The sequence below is a fragment of the Ixodes scapularis genome, unplaced genomic scaffold (assembly GCF_016920785.2).
Source record: "Ixodes scapularis isolate PalLabHiFi unplaced genomic scaffold, ASM1692078v2 PGA_scaffold8__174_contigs__length_109621045, whole genome shotgun sequence".
In the NCBI taxonomy this organism is placed as follows: domain Eukaryota; kingdom Metazoa; phylum Arthropoda; class Arachnida; order Ixodida; family Ixodidae; genus Ixodes; species Ixodes scapularis.
Window position 1 is genome coordinate 75,780,914 of NW_024609883.1, and position 18,262 is coordinate 75,799,175.

Sequence of the window (18,262 nt, forward strand, 5' to 3'; positions counted from 1 at the left end):
ACCTCTGGGACGACCTCTGGGCCGATCTCAAGGACGACCTCGAGGACGACCTGTAGAACGACGCGCAGCGCCTGCGAATACGGATGTGCTGCCTATGCGGAAAGCAGCGCCGCCACGAGGCGCCTCCGCATATGGCGGCTCACGCGCGCGCCGCTCATAGGCACAGCGCTTCAAGATCAAAGATCGTATCGCGAAAACCGGATGACGTAGCTACAGAATGCTATCACATTAAAAATGATGCATGGCATGATAATTATCACCTCGTTTTGTAAGAAATTGTAAGAAAATCTTTATTGGCTACAGTTCTGTTTTTTTATCATATTACAAAAACCGAGTTTTTCGTTGAAGTATTTGGCATCGGCCTGGATACTTGACTGCTTCATGACTCGTAGGCGCATACTCCTCGGATGCATATCTGAAAAACAATGCATCGATTTAACTTGCACAACTTAATTATTCACGTTTATGTTCACAATGACCGGCTTTAATTCTAAGCTGGACAGACAAATGTAATGCTTAGCTTCTTACTTTTTTTGTTTGTGCATAATTTATATCCTCTCATGGGGAGGTTTGATCTCTGTATTTCATGTTCATTTTTTGCTGAATTATTCGATGCAGAACGAGCCACTCCTTTAATATATTATTGATATTTTTAGGCGTACTAAGACAACTCGGGCATCGCTGGCTTTACGCCAATTGCGTGGTCCAAATCGTCTGCCTGCCAAAATATCCGCTAAATTTCTTAAGTTTAATTTGCTCCTACTATTACAATCGGCCAAGTCTTCCTCTAAGTCTAACCTACCGTCTTTCTTCCGGAAAATCCTACTTCCTTTTTGGCAATTATCGTGTTATGTCTTGGAATCGTTCTGAGCGTACATTGTTTATAAAAGAAGCTCTAATCTGCTAATTCGAGCAGTCGCCCATAGGTTAATTGCTTACCCATGATGCGAATGCACCTTTTTAATGCTAAATTTATTTCAATGCGGGCGAGGTTAAGATTTCTGTCACGTCACCGAATCCGTACCATATGCAGTTGTCTCCTAATTTTTGCGGGCTAGCAACTCGTAAGTTTAAGGTTGGACAGTTTCCTGATACATATCAATTTGGAGAGTATTCTTCTACTACGTTTTATATTTGTATTTCTGCGTCGCGGTACAATGTGTCCATCTCTATTTTCTATGTCTTCATTAAAATACATATTCGGATGTATTCCTGGTATCATGATACTATGAATTTCCGACCGTTGCCCTATAAACAGATGCTCAAGCAAAGCCTAGGGTCTTAAACTAGACCTTCAAGCAGACCGCCTTACGCACGTTCACCAATCGTTTCGTTTCGCTCCACTCCGAAAAAAAAAAAAAGAAATTAAAAATGAGGGAATTCAAGGCTCTGATATTCTCCGTTGTTGAGCTCAGCGCACGCAGCGTAGCCCAAATTGTAGACCTTTGATTAGCCGGCGAACTGGAACTCGATATCTGTGGCCAATCAGTAGCTGTGTGCTCTGCGCTACGCAGTGTTTGCTACGCTCGACGTCGGAGTATAACAGAGCCTTTAGGAGACCTTACTCTAGAGCTCTGTTTGCTATAGAAGAAACTCGTCTCGTCACTTCATAGTATGAATTAAGCCCGCGCCCGCTGCTTTCCGCGGTGTACGTTTTACTTAGAGAGTTTTAGCAGATCGTACACAGTCGAGAGCGGGTCCAGCAGAGCTCTAGCGTTCGATCAACTATAATTTGTTCACCCTTAAGCGGAGACGAGAAGCTCCGCCTTCAGCATAAGCTCGGTGGCTTTCGCAGTTCTTTGGTTGCGCGGGCCTGCGCATTCATACTTGCTTTAGCAAGGGCATAAAGCTCACACTGAGGGCGGACCTTCTAGCGTCAACTTGAGGGTGAACGGAATATAAGATTCCGTAAAATAGAGATTTAGTAGATCGAACGCTGTGGAAAGCGGGAATGCTTCGACGAAAGGGCATGAGCTCCTGCGATAAGAGTGTAGTACCTCTATATTCCGTACACCCTTAAGCTGAGACGGTAGGCAATACCACAACCACGAGAGCTCGAGGTCGCTGCTTTGAAGCCTTCTTCCGGAGAAGGAACACTCGCGCTATAAATGCATGTATCAAAGCCAGGAGCGGGGTCTACCTCTCACTTGTACTTTTGGCTACAGTCTCACCTTAATTGCGAACGGAGTATAAAATGCAGTCTTCTAAAAGTACGTAATCACAGGTTCGAGCTTCCGCCAAGCCTCGTTGGAACCGTCAGGGGTTATCCAGTCGACCCCTTCCCGCTCCCAGCGTCGACCGCCGCACCGACGCGTCCGAATTCAACTAGCGTTGCCAGGTTAAATTCAGCAGTCGGTATTCGCATTATGGTGTCAGCTGTTTCTGGCTTCAGACTGTACCTTAATGTGTGAATTCACTCAGCTGACACTTCGTTGCAATGGTTACGCTGACCATAGCAGACGAACTTAATGATGCGAAGGACACGGTGGGGTGGCCAGGTGAGGTGCGTGCAGAGTCTTTCGCCGAGCTTTGCAAGGGCGCAGCGTGAACAAAAATAGTTAAAAAAATGACGTAACGCGCATGGCTGACTTTTTATCCTCTAATATCTTGACCAGTTTTACACAAGAAGAAAGAAAAAAAAAACACAAAGAAACGTGTTTTTTCTTGCAGAGAAAGGGTAAAAGCACAGGCGAGATGGTGAAGAACTTCCATCGTAAACCGGAGACACGGAAAAATAAAAAAAACGGACAAAACAACAACAAGTCTCAAACACAGCTTCTAGTTTATTTGAACACCTCCGCTCTTATACATACACCACAACCCTCCTCTGCAAAGGTCGAAACACCTCCTCTCCACTCCATCAACGACAGCTCAAACTGAACCAATGACACATGCTACCTCTTTTCCTTTCATACCAACCAAAACTGACCCAGACGACCTCCTTTCAAATCCATGATAACAGTCACTCAAACAACAAACCCTCCTAACGTTGAAAACAACCCTCCCCCCCCCCCCCCCAAAAAAAAAGTTACTTTTTTTTTGCATTTTGGAAAAAAAAATGCTTTCAACCGGAACGTGGGGCTGAATAACCGATGTGCCCACTTTTCAGCCTTTCAATCGCTTGCCTTGGTTCTACTTCTATAGTAACTTTTGACATTACTTGAATATTTATGTATGCTATGACTCCGTGAGTTATTTTGGTAAAGGATCGAAAGGCATGTGACGGCAAAAGGGCTCTGGGACGTTGCATTTTCACGTACTTCCCTCCGGCATTCCGTTTGGCCCACTGCAGTCAATCATTTGACTCTTCATCGTGTTTTGACGAAAATACCTTTAAACATACCATCTACACTCGCTAACCTCAGACAGATGTGGATATAAGCAATTCATGTTTGTAAAACCCCTGCGAGACGAACTGTACCTCAAAATGCTTGGCAAACCCAGCAGGAGAGTAATTGCTATTTTAAGCACATGCTTTAAAACGTTTACACGGAATCTGTTCAGGGGCTTGGATCACCGTAGAAGGCGGGAATAAAAGCTATCGAAACCGCCACAAAAACATGATGGACGAAATTCAGGAGAAATTAACTTTCTCCTGAGATTAAAACGCCTATTTTTTTATAATTATTATCTCCTGAAATGACAACAAAGATGCAAAGAAATGTTGATAGGAGAGAAAGCAATCCCGAACATCACCTGACGAGAATCGAACCCAAGACACGAACATTTCAAACCATATACACTCAACCATCGCGCCGAGAAGAGACTTCTGAAAGCGAATCCGTCACGTGGCTACAACTTTTTTTTTTTTGTTTATTGATTTTGCCACAACAATACAGACTCATAAGAGGTGCTACGTGAAGAAAGGCTCCTCATCTCTCACGCGCTGGGAAGAAAGAACATTGGAGCTCAGTTCCGTCTTTCTCGGCGTCTGGCTTCCCGCCCGGCGACTTTGCCACGCGCTATTTGAGCCATTGTTTGTTATTATTGCAAAGGACAGACCGTATAGGGCAATTTACAATAGGAATGCACTGCAGGTTCTTGCAGGGCGGCAAGCCAAGAGTTGGAAAAGTGTGAGTAATCGCGTGACAATATCACATGACAGTCTCGCGTGATTTGATGTCACGGAAAGTTTTCAAAAAAGCCGCAGAAGTGTGGGGAAGCTAGCAAATCCAACGTGTTCTGGGATACCGACTTCACCCGTAGGATCAAGGTAAATCAAGCATATCCGTTTCTAGTAGGAATTTAGGCATTCGCATGCAGCGACAAATGCGCTATAGCAAGAGGGGCATGCTTCGTGTAGTACTTGACAAAAATGATGGTGCATGTCTCAGCTAAGATATGAAGACGCCGAGTTTATTTTCGTTCCAATTAACTTTACACTTTCCGTGGCATACGACATAGACATTAAGACGAACTTCGCTTCAGGGTGACCAGATGGAACCCCAAAGTTTCATGGCCGTGATTAAAATTCTGGATTTAATGGTAGGGCATAAAAGAAATGAAGTTTGGGCTTCTGACTCACCCCGCCAACATTGCTGCATGGTTCTCTGTTTGTTAGCTGTAGTAAAGAAGACCCTCCACCATGTCTCAAGACAGGACCGAGGTAGCAGAAAACGGAGCAGTGAGATAAGTGAACTGAAAGCTAGAAAGAAAAATGTTCTTTAGCTTACAAAGGACACAATATATGAAATCGAATGTTTAGTGTTTCTTAAATTGTTGTTTTTTATACTCACAATATCTCTCGTGTAGTGATGGTGGTAACAAAGCTCCTTCAATTTTTCAAAGAATTCTCCTTTATTCCCCACGAAGCTTGGAAGGTCTTCCGCTTTCACCGCACCGTTTACCACGTCAGCTGGAACAACAATGGTAAAGCTGTCTTGTGCATTTAATAAGAATTACCCCTCAGAACCACGGTAGTCAATCATAATCAGTGGGTGAGAACATTATCGGCTGAATCGAGTGGTATACTAAGCACATTTCCAATCTGCATAGGTATTTGACGACGGTAGCAAATATATCGTGTTTGAAACGCCGAAAAGGCTTGCTTGCTATCCACTTTTTCGTCCGTCGTCTCCGGCTTTTTTTTTTTTTTTTTTTGACTCTATCCTCGTTCTAGAGTCGGCCGTAAAAATCGGCGACTGCGCGTAGCAATATAGACCTTTCATCGAAGGCCTATTTCTCCCGTGGATTTGATTTCGTAAAATTGCAGGGCGTATATCCCTTTCTGTAAAGGATAGAGCCTAAAAACTTCCCAGGGTCAACGGTGGACGGCGATGCAAACGACCGAGTCGAGTGGCGGGGTGCTTTGGCGCGCGAATTGATGGATGCATCGGAAGCAGCGTGAAAGATGCAGCCGAGCAGGTAAAGAAAGCAGACGACATGCTGAGGACATCCGTCGGTACTAAGTGCGCCATCGTTATGCAACCATGTTTTTTTTTTTGTTTTTTTTTTTTACTTGAAGTTTTGAGATCATTGCTCGAATTTATTTTTAAATCAATGGTGCATTACAAAGAGATTACGTTCATTTCAATACACCACGGTATTCGCCGGCAGTCTGAATATGTATTTTTAAAGCAATCCGGAACCAGAGCCGTTTATGTAGAACTTGGTCATTATGTGGTGAGAATGGGGCGAAAATAAGGGAACGCCTTTGGCTGAAATTGTTTCAGTGACTTTGGTGTGATGATTGACAGCTTTTGTGACCAACCACAAGCCACAAATATTCTCTTAGTGGAGGCAATGAGCTTAACAAATACCCTCCAATCACAATTTCCAGCTAAGGATGTATTCAAGTATTTTAATTAGGCACGCCAGACATGAATTCGCGACTCTTCGTAACTGAAAGGGCAACGCACGTAGCTGTGTCGTCGCGGCGACACTCAGAACTCACTCAAATCTTTATTTTAATTGCTGTAAGAAACGTTCATTTACATATTTACAAACTGACTGGCGCGCAGGCCACACCGAGAGATTCTACATTATGCTTATCTAAACGTGGATGCGGGGCGTCCCTAGTATGACCCAGCTCTACTCACTATGAAAAACCTATGTTGCCATCGTCGCAGGAATTCGTGCTCTCCAAGAGTCCACAGTTCATTCTCTCAGTAGTCCAATATCTACTCGTGCAACATGGGAAGTATTGGGAACATGGGTATCAAACGGGGACGCTGAATCTTGGCCCTACATCTGTACTTCCACAGGACTCGGCGTACTAGTACCACAACCAGTTTCTCAAAGCGATTGTGTGTACACCTTTGGAAATGGGTGTACATCTCAAACAGTTTAGACACAAGAGTGACGAACGTACACGCGACTACGCAAGTGGTGAAAACATGCTTATTTGTCTCTGGCCAAGTACAGTGGGGAAGATGCCTGTCGCGGTAACGCCATAATGTTACAACCTATCCCTGGTGGAGAGCATTCCATACTCATGCTTCCAGCCAGTGTCGGCAGCGTCGGCTGGTACGTCTGCGGTAAACATGGGATCCCAAATTACGTGGGAACTTCTTGTTTGGTGTAGGAAAAATAGGTCGGCCGCACAAAGTGTTTCTCACATTAACGACGCGGAACTCTCCTGAACGTATACAGTGGGACACTTTTCAGTCAACCGAAGCTATTATCGCGCCGACAGAAACATAATAAAAAGAGGGAGTCTCCCCGGCAGGACACAGGTCGCCAAGCACCTGGTCGCGTGCGACGTCACAGGTGCCGTCAGACGTGACGTCACAAGGGTAAGTTTCGCGGAAACATTTTCCGCCAGGATTAGGGGGAAAAATTTCCCCGCCAAATTAAGCGGCAATATTAACGTTGCGCATGACGTCACACGTAACGTCATGCGACGTCACACGTAACGTCACGTGATGTCATACATTACGCGTTTCCTATAATTATGTCATACGTGACGTCACACGTGACGGTAACGTCGTGACATTACCCTCGTGACCCTCACGAGGGTCACGATGGTAGCCCTCGTGATCCTCGGGAAGGCAACCTACGTGACTTTCGTGAGGGTAACCCTCGTGGCCTTCGTGAGGGTAGTCCTCGTAACCCTCGTGAGGGTAACACTCCGAGACTCTTGTGAGTGTAACCCTCGTGACCCTTGTGACCCTAGTGAGGTTAAGCCTCACTGATCTCTATAACGACAGACCGATCTCACCAGCCTGTTTGGCCACGCCACCGCTGCCGCAATGAATCGAGCGAACTTTAGTCTTTCTGCATGTGCGACAACCTCGCTGGAGCTCTGGGCGTGGTCAGCGCGAGACAGCACGAGCCTTGTCTTGCACTGCTGCTTGTCTCCTGCGAACTAAAGTTATGGCGGCGTAACGCATGCGCCGAACGCTTGGTGTGATCGGTCTATTGCTGGATCGCGTTTGCCCGCTCCGCGAATGAACCCACTGGCGGCAATCTTTTTGGTAGAGTTATACCTCTAGCCAAGGTACAGCTGCTGCAGCCAGTATCATCCATCCATGGCACACAGCGTTGTGGCAGTTGTGGTGGCAGGCTGATATCAGAATAGCGTGGGTGATAATTCGTGCTTGATTAAAATTGTTTGACAAAACATATTTTTGAAACCCGGCATGAACGGTAGCCGGATCTTTGAGGAGCCGCTGAAAGTTTCACGAAATCACGGCACCGAGGAAATGCAGCACAGCACGCATGGAAATTCGCATCGAAAGAAGCGTCAAAAGCAGACGCCGGTACGGTGTCTGCTGTCAATGCGTGCTGCGCTGCTTTCCCCCGGTGTTGCGCTTTGGTAGAACTTTTGCCGGGTCCTCAAAGATGAGCCTACCATTCACGCCGTGTTTCAAGAATCTGCTTCGTCGAACAACTTCAATCAGGCACGAAATATCACCCACGGTACAGTGTACTAGATCCACGGCTATTTTGTGGCAGCCTGCCGCCGCAGCCGCCATTGCGTTGTCCGCCATATTACTATGATGGCTAGAGATAATATAACTCTATAACAAGATGGCCGACCGTAGCCGTATTCCCGTCTATAGGCGGAGCTGTTCAAGCGCGATCCAGCGTATAGACATAGAGATCACTGGTAAGCCTTGTAAGCCTCGTGATGGTAACCCTTAAAAACCTCACAAGGGTAACCGTCGTGACGTTACACGTGACGTCACGTGTGACGTGATTATGGGAAACGTCCTATAATGCAACGCGCGGTTACACCCAAACCGACGCCGACGCCGTCGCTCAAGCACGAAACAAGCGCCTAAGAGCTGCGCTATAAAACGGACAGCCGAACAGTAACTTTCAATTGATATGACGGTGAAGTGTTGCTTTATGCTATTTGATGTGTCCCGTATGGACAGGCCTTTGGACTACGTCGAAATTCAGTAGCACTGCTTGTCTTCTATGAAGGATTCTTTATATAACCCCAGCCAAACGTCGTTCTCTTCCCTCCGGTGTACTCATTGTATTGCGGTTTCTGTTCAGACTATGGGCAGGAGATTCAACTGTCGCGTCCCTACCGGCTGAGCGCAACACTGCGCACGACGAGCCAATACCATCAAGTATAATTTGTCTATTTTTCATGCAACGTTTCGTAAAATAAAAACACATTTCTAGATATATATTTCTTAAACAGGGCCACGGAGTGTATTTCTCCCTAAAAGCGAAGAGTCGCGTACTTGTGTTTAAGGAATGTGCGAAGTGAAAATCGAGATAAATTTTGTCTACGCTGACATGTTTCCAAGAACACCCAAACAAAGGAAGAAAAATAAAGTATTTACCACACTGATAGGCCAGCACAAAGAGCAGAAATACGCAAGCGAGTCGAGCCATATCCTCTGTATCTCGTTCTGAAGAGGGAAAAACGATATCAACAGTAAGAAAATCAGTAGAAAAACAAATATTCGGTCAATAATTTACAATTTCCGTTTAAAGTATTGGTAGCATTGGTACAGGTGGTATTGTTTTGTGTCGGTGTGTGTGCGTGTCTATGCGTGAACCTGTGTAACAAATTGCAAAGTTAGCACAGTTGGGTAGGCTGTTGCATCAGTGTTTCTAGTACAGTCGCTGCACGTTGAACAGTTTATGGTAACATCGAAGGTGTCTTCGCGTTTTTCGTTCCTCTCTCTTGTTGGCCCAAAATAGAGAAGCGTTTAAGCGTGATCCAAAAAAAAAATATTGCCCGCTCAGCTTGGCTTCAGTCAAATTTGTGCATAATTATCTCGGTCGATTCCGTAAGGTATTTTATTTTAAATCATAGGTATTGCTAGCGGCACTCAGTACGTTGTTTCACGGTGCGGCAACACCAAGTTTGAAGCTTTTGCCAAAACTTTCTTATGCAATGTGTAAGTCAAAGAGAGGAGAAAAAAACGCGTCGCGAGTGAGTAAACCCGTCTGGAAGGAAACTCCGCATTCGCAGCAGTTCTGCGGACCGAAGTGGACGATGTATGGGCCGAGATTTCTTTATTCGTTGGAACTTGGAACCAGCGCCGTCACTAAGGTACGCAGCACCCGAGGCGGTAGCACACCGCGACCCCTCCACCCCCCTCCCCCCTTTTTCTCTATCCTTCACCTTCCTAAAAATATAATATTTAGTCCGGGACTACTCTATAATAGGTAGTTTTAGAATAACGTACGCAATTTTAGCGTAGGCTAGAGCTAACTTTAGCGCTTGGGTTAGCACACTCTTCGCAAGAGTGTTTTAGAATAGAGTTTCTCCACTGCGACGCAAAAGCCCAAGTGTCTCGCGGTCGCAACGCCACCAAGATACACTAAATCATTTTAATAAAAAAATCCAAGCTCTTTGATTCAGAGTAACGTATTAAATTTGTTTAGATATAAGAATGCGACGGGAGCGGTAGACCGATCGTGTCCGCTTGCGTTGCCTATGAATGAGGGGTATCGTGTACTGACTTTCGCCGCCTTCGCCGAGAAACGTTCTCGCGTCGCAAGCAGCAACTTGCCGGCGATCGTTGCTCACCTTGCCGAGTCTTGCGAACCGTCTGAGACGCGCAACTCACGTATAGTGCAATGTCGGCCTGCCTTAAAGCGCAGTCACGAGGATGCTGCCTATGTCGCGCTCTCGACGCCGCCAAAGCGGCCGGAGTCACGGTCAGGACAGAGCCGCAATTTTTTAACTGTGCTATTCTTGTTTTTAGCCAACTTCTTCATCACCAATCCTTCTTAAAGGAGCGCAAAGACTCTGAGCTCGCACGCAACAACTGAAAAATAGCATACGCTAATATAGCACACGCAACGTGCAAATCGCACGTAGCGTTCGGCGCATGCGCAATGCCGACAACGCTATTTTTTTAATACTTTCATTGTATGTTGAAAGTTGTTTATCGTACTGTTAACTTAGACCTTAATTTTGGGGGATGACGTATAACGTAAATCAGTAGACACAAAATCGAGATGCAAAAATATTATGGTTAATTAAAAAAATATAATCGAATGTTCCGGCTACAACAGGGCTCCCTCATGGGTGGGTGGCAGCACACACTCATTGGCTGATCTACACTCTGTTCACCAATAAGCTGAGACTACGGTGGAAGCTACGTGACCGCCGGACCAATCAGCCACCTCCCTTCAGTCACATGCCCCGGCTCTCTCTCCGCGTGGGTTTGGGCGGGAGCGTGTTGACGTGGCGAAAGAGGGGCGCATGACTGGTCCAACAAGAACCAGTCTAGCGACCCGCAATATGTAATCGCTCGACGGCTTTTGGATCGCTAGCGAGCAAATATTTGAGAGCTACGCTCTAATAATGCCAGTACCTTGCTTTTGAGTGGCCGATGCGCACCAGCACGAAAAAAAGAATCGAAAGTGAAGTTTTATAATTTCCATGAAAAGAGTGACGCCACCAGGGTCGCCGAGTTTAGATGATCGCAGCTAGAAAGACTGTGCTCGACTACTTCGATATACTACTGACAGATGGCGCTACGTAAGAAACGAGAGGCTGATGCAACTCGACCGACTATCTCCCCGTATAGCGACAGGTGGCAGGCAACCTGGCCATTGGAGCACGTAGAAAGCAAGGTAACACAAAACGCTTGGAAAGAAAACTTACATTTTTAGGCAAGCGAGTCAAAGCATCAGAAAATATTACATTACAGAAACTCGCGTCGCATCGAGGAAAGCGTAATAAACACTTTCGTTAGACTGTTCGCTAGGGCCAAGACTCGACTCGTCGCCCCCGTAGGGTAGCTTGGTGCGTATCTTCAGCTCTTGGGGGCCCATTGACGAGGCTTTCCGTTCACGAAGTAGTTGAACGACTTTTATGTCCTAACTCGTTTACCTGTATATGGGCAAGGTGACTGGAATAGGTAGTAGAGTAAGATGCGCCCACGATGCCTGGAGACATTCGTTATTTCTTTGAGGAGTAATCGGTAATTATTTTCATCAAGGGGATCAGGAAGCCGAGTGAATCCAGTGTAAGTAAAATTGTGAACGTGCGAAGTGTTTCCTCGGCATTGAAACTTTTAAAGTACGCGCTACTCCCCATCGCGGGTCCTCAAAAGTATGCAAAAACCATGGTCAACCAGAAGCAATCTACTAATCCGGAAGTTTGGCCATGTTTGTTTTTGTTTACCGCTGAACACTTTGTATATCAAAACTAACACAACATTAATAAAGAACGCAGGTTAATCACTATAACGTGTAGAAATAGCATTCTACCACAGCGCCATGTACATATCGTAAGCTTCGCTGTCACACCCGGTTGCGGGTAAACGCAAAGCTAGCTCGCCTTTTCTTTACTGCGGTGAACTTTACTAACTGTACAAATACCAACGCCGATCGCAGGCGTTATGGCGTTCGGCGTTAGCGTTCGAACGGTTTTGTGAGAAGAACCAAGAAACACATTTCGTGCCCACCATTTTTTAAAAATATAACAGAGCATAAAATAATATCACATGCTACCAAAAAAAAAAAAAAAAACACACACACACAACCCCTGCAATTACTTTTGTAAACCCCAATGAATGGCTCGGTAACACGTTCTGTGTATACCGACGTTCTCTGCATAAATCAAGATAAATCAAGCTTTTTCTTATCCAGGTTTGTTCATAAAATTTGAACGAAATACAGTGTAGAGTAACTTACCAATAAACTTTTATCTTCGAAGCTCTGGGGTCTGCAGGTGTCAGATGTTTAGGATTTTGATTATGAGCCTTAAGGTTTCTGCAAAGATTTATATAGTGGTGATGGAAACAAGCACACAAAAACTGCATGCTGGAAAGGTTTATTGCACTTTTCTATTGTGCACATCCTTCGAGAATTTTCAAGAAGTAAAGTGCATGCTTCTACTGTTGGTGGAGGTTGCCGACTCACAATCGTCATAGATCAATTTTTTTCTTTTATTTTGTGTTTTGTATTCTTGGATGCCCTGAGAGCCGAAGTTTATGAAAATTCCTGCTTAACAATTGGCAAATTGTATGTTCGACAGTAAGTAAAATATAAGAATAAAGTAAGCGAGGTATACGCACTAGTCCTATACCCGGATCCTAAAAGATTGTTCGGTAGAAGCAGCATAGCTTTGATAAAATTACATCAATCTTCCTGATATAGGTAAATTTACATAGCAATTAGTTAAATATACTTGTGTCTTACACTTTAGAGCTGGGCTCTTTTACTTGGAAGAAGCTTCGTGGCTAATATGACACGTATGATTAGTTTCATATAAGCACTACCGTTGATGATTTTAGTCTTATCAACGATGATGGCGTGTGGCCCGAGGGGTGCTTGTTTAGGCCTTTTTGGGGTCCGCTCGTAGATTCTGGATCTTCCGAGACTTGAGATAATGCGCCATAACACAATGAATAGCACACAAATTTATTATCAGAATGTGCGTGGTTTGCGGACGAAGTCTGATATTTTTCCCATCAATTTTGGTCTCAAACTTTGACATTTTATGTGTCACTGAAACTTGGCTAACCAGTTCTATATCTAGTTCTGAGTACTTCAGTTCCGATTACCAGGTTTTTAGATGTGACCGGGATTCGACAGGTTCCTCCTCGACCCTCGGGGAAGGCGTACTTACGGCTGTACAGAAATCATTACCGTTCTTTCGGCGGATTGACCTTGACATAGATGAATGTGTCTGGATTGAAGTTCGAGTCACGAACTGACCAAATCCGCTTATCGGATACTATTACTTTGTGCTTATAAAGCAATTAAATGCAGAGGTGCAACCGGGCTGGACAAGGATGACGAAAATAATCCCTGGAGAAGGGGAACAAGAGGGACAAAAAACAAACACAAATTTCCAAGCACAGCTATAGGTAACTGGCGCGCGACCAAAAAAATCTGCCTGGTCCGGGTATCCAACCTGGGACATCTCTCCATTTCCAGTGGAGCGTTCTACCAACTGAGCTAACCAGGGGTTGAACGTCAGTAGAGAAAACAGGTTTTCTTAGCTGCCACCAGTCTAACAGCGAAGTAGGCGGTTAAAGAAAAAAACCTTTTTTTCTTCGCAGTTACCCTTTAAGCGAACTTTGTAAGTTGTTTCCAAACGCAAGCGTCAAAGATAGTTTGTGTTTGACCAATTTCAATATTATGTAAATATAAGAAAATATTGTAGATATGTATTTGTACAGTTCAATTTCTCAATAACTTGTCAACGTGATTAAAGTAAATAAAATCATAACCAGCAGGGGGCACCTTCTTTAGTGGGTGTTTGGTGAATGTCGCCACTACGGACCCCGAGCTTCGTGGGTTCACCTATATTCAGTGAATGTTTCCACAGCACAGAGTTGCATTCAGTCCGCTTACAGGAAGTAAATTCTGCAGAATCCAGATCTGACTAGCTGGTTTAGCTCGTGGCGGAAGTTATCAGTCGGCCATTATGAGGATTTGCCGAAAATAACAAAAAGCGTATATAAACATTTCGCGTTACCACGGGTATCACGGGTAACCACGAGTGTGAGCTCTGCACATCGATGAGTTAGAACCGAACGGAAGGTGCTTTGATTTCCTCTGGTTTTTCCGCTTTATATCATGTAGGCGTTACTCTGGTTCGCCAAAGAGGATTGCCGGCTCGTTTGCTCGCTGCGGTTGCGCTGGTGTTGTGTTTGAAATTCTACGCTTCAGGCGCTAAGCCTAAGATTTGACTTCAATGTGTTTTAAGGAGAGAGACAAAGAGAGACAAAGAGAGAGACGAGACGAGACAGCAAGGAGCAACACGCGCAAAAACTAAAGGAAATAATTTAAGAAAAGAAAGAAAATACAGTCTCGCTACAGTCGAGGAAATTCGATAGAAGAGATCGGAAGAGAACGAACGCTACACTTTACCCTTCGACGCACATGGCAGCGCCTAATTGGCGATGGGTTGGAGCGCGACGGCTGCGTCGAGACTCGGTTCTGAAACAAATTAAAATGTTGAAAGGTGAGAACTAAAAGAGGACAACGAAAGACACACGTACAAGGACAAGCGCCAGAAGGAAAGCTTGGGAGTTTCCGTACTGCGGGAACATTCAGCGACTGTAGGTTGACCCACCCTTGTCTGGCTCTGCATGGCCTGCCCATGACAGAGAAAAAGGACTTCACGATGGTTGTGCTGGGCAAAAGGAAGGTTTGAACCCTTCGTCCCCCCCCCCCCCCACTCCCCCCGGCAAGGCTATACAGCACCTTGGCCTCCGCTTCTTGCGGAATAGTGTCCTGGTAAGGCCCGACCAGGATAATACAGTCAGTCGCCTTTCTTTTAATATCCCCTGTTGTCCTTCACTTTCCTCCTCTTCACTTCTTTCAATTTGTACCATCCTTTGGGGCAACGACCAAACTTTGGTGGGTATGGATTTCCTTATTTAGAACAACGGCACCATGACAGAGCAGCACACGACATAACAGCGCGTGACAAAACAGCACGGTCAAAACAGCACGCGTCAAAATAGCACAGCGTCAAAACAGCACAGCGACAAAACAGCACGCGTCAAAATAGCACGGGACAAAACAGCACAACGTCAAAACGGCACAGCGACAGAAGTGCACGTGCCAAAACAGCACCGCGCCAAAACAGCACAACCTCAAAACAGCACAGCGACAAAATAGCACAGAGTCAAAACATGACATTGAAAATATAGCTAGAGTTCGGCGTTTTCGTTTTGAATTATTTGAAATTCCGCGTACTTTTTTTTTCGGTTTTTATTCCAAACAAAACTTTTCGGTTTATTGCGGTGTATATTTGTAAACTCATAAACTTCTCAGTTATATTAGGTTTATTGATGAAAACACTAACGAAAATGCAATATTAAAAGCGTTTGTGTAAAATGTATATTGGGTACCAGGTACTGGTCTTCTTATTCGTGGCCGTCTTTGGCAGCCGACGCGACCTGTTCTGTAAGACGCAGTGGGGCCTTACTGTGATCTGACATTATCGTCGTGTGCTGGTATTTGTACACAGGACGAGCATGAGCTTCAGTACCACTTCGGTCGGAGAGGCAAATTTTAAAATGAAGAAATCAGCAAGCATTGTACTCGGTGCGCTTTCCCCCATCTTCACGACTGCTAGAGGTGATAGATTCGCGCCGACGGCAGAAAGACAATAAAACACTCGTATTTATGCCCTCATCTAGTAGACGGAAGCTAGGGGTGTTAAACAATGCGCGACATTTACGGACGCTCTTCATTTCCGTTGTTTGATTTCACAATTAAACTCTCTCCTTTTAACTAAAAACTCGGGACAAATGACTATCAGGTGAAAAAAACAGATTTCGTCCTGAAGACCCCTGCGCCCCCGGAGCTTTTGTTAAAAGTTGAACCGATCTCGCAGACAAGCAGAAAACTTGAAAAGAAAGTGGTCATATGGTCAGTTATGAGTATAGGGTTCCGTGTTTTCGGAGTTTAGTTTTCGTCAAGTTCGGAGGGTTTTTTCCTGAGTTTATTTTTTGCCGAAAATTTTGAGTTTATCGGAGTTTATTTTTGTTTGATTCAGAATTCTCCAAAATTCGGAGCTCAATTTTTCAGTGTGTTTATTAAAAATAAACAAATAATTACCAAATGTAACCGTAGGCTGGACAATAAAGAAAACAAAAACGCGATTGTATCAATTAATATTTTCATCAGTTGGATTAGGAGTTGGTGCTGTTACTACAGGCATTACCAAGTTGTCCTTGAACAAAAGCGGCACACAAGTGATATTTCGATAAATGTAGATACCTTTAAAATATATACCCAGGCAGCACCGAGTTCTGGGCCAAAACTTGGCTTGCGTCTGGCAGTTTAGGGCATTAAAAAGCCCGAAGAAGCCAAAGTAGTGCCAAACCTGACCTCCCTTGGCAACAGTCTGGGTATCTTGGCCCTAATTCGCCAAACAAGTGCCAAACTTAGGCTTCGCTCCCGGGTAGTTCGGTTATTATCTGGCATCTTCGGGCCTAAATCGCCTAACAAATGCCAAATTTAGGGTTACTGCCCGTTAGTCCGGCAGATCTTTGGCATTTTTGGGCCAAAATCGCCAAACTAATGCCAAAGTTAGGCTTCACTTTTTGATAGTTCGGCTATCACCTGGCACATTCGGGCCAAAATCGCCACAGATGTGCCAGAGTTAGGCTTACTACCTTGTAGTTCGGCAGAGCTTTGGCATTTTTGGGCCAAAATCGCCAAACTAATGCCAAAGTTAGGCTTCACTTTTTGACAGTTCGGCTGTCACCAGGCACATTCGGACCAAAATCGCCACAGATGTGCCAGAGTTAGGCTTACTACCTTGTAGTTCGGCAGAGCTTTGGCATTTTCGGGCCAAAATCGCCAAACTAATGCCAAAGTTAGGCTTCACTTTTTGACAGTTCGGCTGTCACCTAGCACATTCGGGCCAAAATCGCCACAAATGTGCCAGAGTTAGGCTTACTACCTTGTAGTTCGGTTGAGATCTGGCATCTTTGGGCCCAAGTCGCCAAGCGAGTGCCCAAGTTAGGCTTCGCTTCCCGATAGTTTGGCTGTGATCTGGCAGCGACGGGCCAAAGGTGCCAAACAAGTGCCAGAACTAAGCTTACTGCCTTGGAGTTCGGCTGATGAGGTATTTGATGTACGCGGGTGGTCTTCATCTTAATTAAATAGAAATCAAGTTTTATTCGGCTGGCAACTTTATCTTATTTTGGTTGTCTCTTGATTTCTGCAGTCCAAAGGTTGGCTGAATGTTTTGACGCGGCTGGAGCAGGCTTTGCAAACGCAAATGGTGCCAGATGTTTTACTCGCGCGTAGGTACACAAGCCAATATCGGGACGCGCCGTGAGACTGGTTCGACATTATGGCGCGTTCACACCGGCGATGCGATCTAGTCGCGCCATAACTTTCATCGCAAAAGCGACCATCGCGGGCAAAAAGTGACGGGTTTTGAGCAGTCGCTTGCTGACCCGACGTTTTGCGATGCACTCTAGTCGCGGAGAGGCCGAGCCAACCAACGGCGTTCGGAGCGAGAGTTTTTGAGACGCGACTCGCCAACGAAGGCATTGGACTCGCTCATCGCGCACGCCAAATTGACCAACTAATTACTTTTTTTTTCTTTTTTTTTTTGCGATGCGATTTAGCTGGATCGCGCGACTGCTATCCCCGGTGTGAATCCGCCTTTACAGAAAGTGCTGCCATTGAGCCAACACTGCGCAAGACGGATGTGCGCACGTCTCAACAAGATATATCATTATTAAGGGGTGTCCAAACTGGACACTACAAAACGCACGACTCGTACAAATCGTGAAAATTGAAGCGGACGCGCCCGCTTCAAGCCCGCTTCAATTTTCACGATTTGTCGGAGTCGTGTCCTGTTTGGACATTCCTTTATGCGGCGCATTGCAAAAGCGAGCGTGGCTCTGTGCGTGTCTTGCATTGTGATTGAGCACTGTCAAATCCTAGCGATAACAAAGTGCGGAAACGACCGTGGCTCTATGGCGCGGTTCCCGCATCACACTTGGGGGATGAAAATGAAATCCCGGAAATTGTCCTATTTTAGCGTGTTGATACTTTTTAAACATTAAAAAGTGGAGACACAAAAGGGACGATAAAGACAGGACAATCTCTGAACTTTAAAGCCGCTGTACAAACGGGACGTTCTGCAGAGAAGAACCTTCTCTCCCGAAGCTGGTTGACGGGGAGGGAAAGGTGAAGCGTTGGATGGAAGGAGATTTAGAGAATGGGATTAGCCTCGGGGCGAGGCCATCCTCTCGAGAGGGAGTGGGGACGGAACAAAGCTGGCCGTGGTGGTTCCGGCTACCAGGTGGAAGAAAGTTAAGCTTGTCAAACGGCGACCTCGGATCCGAGGACAGGCACGAAAGAGAATTTGAAAATAGCTGCTTGATTAGCCGGACGACCCAGTGCGGTC

The 18,262-nt window shown here is 45.4% G+C and overlaps 1 protein-coding gene across 1 annotated transcript; it reads right to left on the reverse strand.

Moving 5' to 3' along the window:
* Nucleotides 1–379: 379 nt before the first annotated feature.
* On the reverse strand, nt 380–8,793 carry LOC120842524. Its single transcript, XM_040213656.1, has 4 exons — nt 8,742–8,793; nt 4,737–4,855; nt 4,526–4,645; nt 380–415 (listed from the first exon to the last, which is right to left on the reverse strand). Exons 1-4 carry the CDS (start codon nt 8,791–8,793, stop codon nt 380–382), a joined length of 327 nt encoding a protein of 108 aa, XP_040069590.1.
* Between the last annotated feature and the right edge of the window lie 9,469 nt (nt 8,794–18,262).

Coding starts and splice junctions, on each gene's coding strand:
- LOC120842524 (XM_040213656.1), bottom strand. CDS start 8,793: ATGGCTCGACTCGCTTGCGTATTTCTGCTCTTTGTGCTGGCCTATCAG. Junction 4,856..8,741: donor TGTGCTGGCCTATCAGTGTG/GTAAATACTTTA, acceptor TTGTTGTTCCAG/CTGACGTGGTAAACGGTGCG. Junction 4,646..4,736: donor ATCACTACACGAGAGATATT/GTGAGTATAAAA, acceptor TTTTCTTTCTAG/CTTTCAGTTCACTTATCTCA.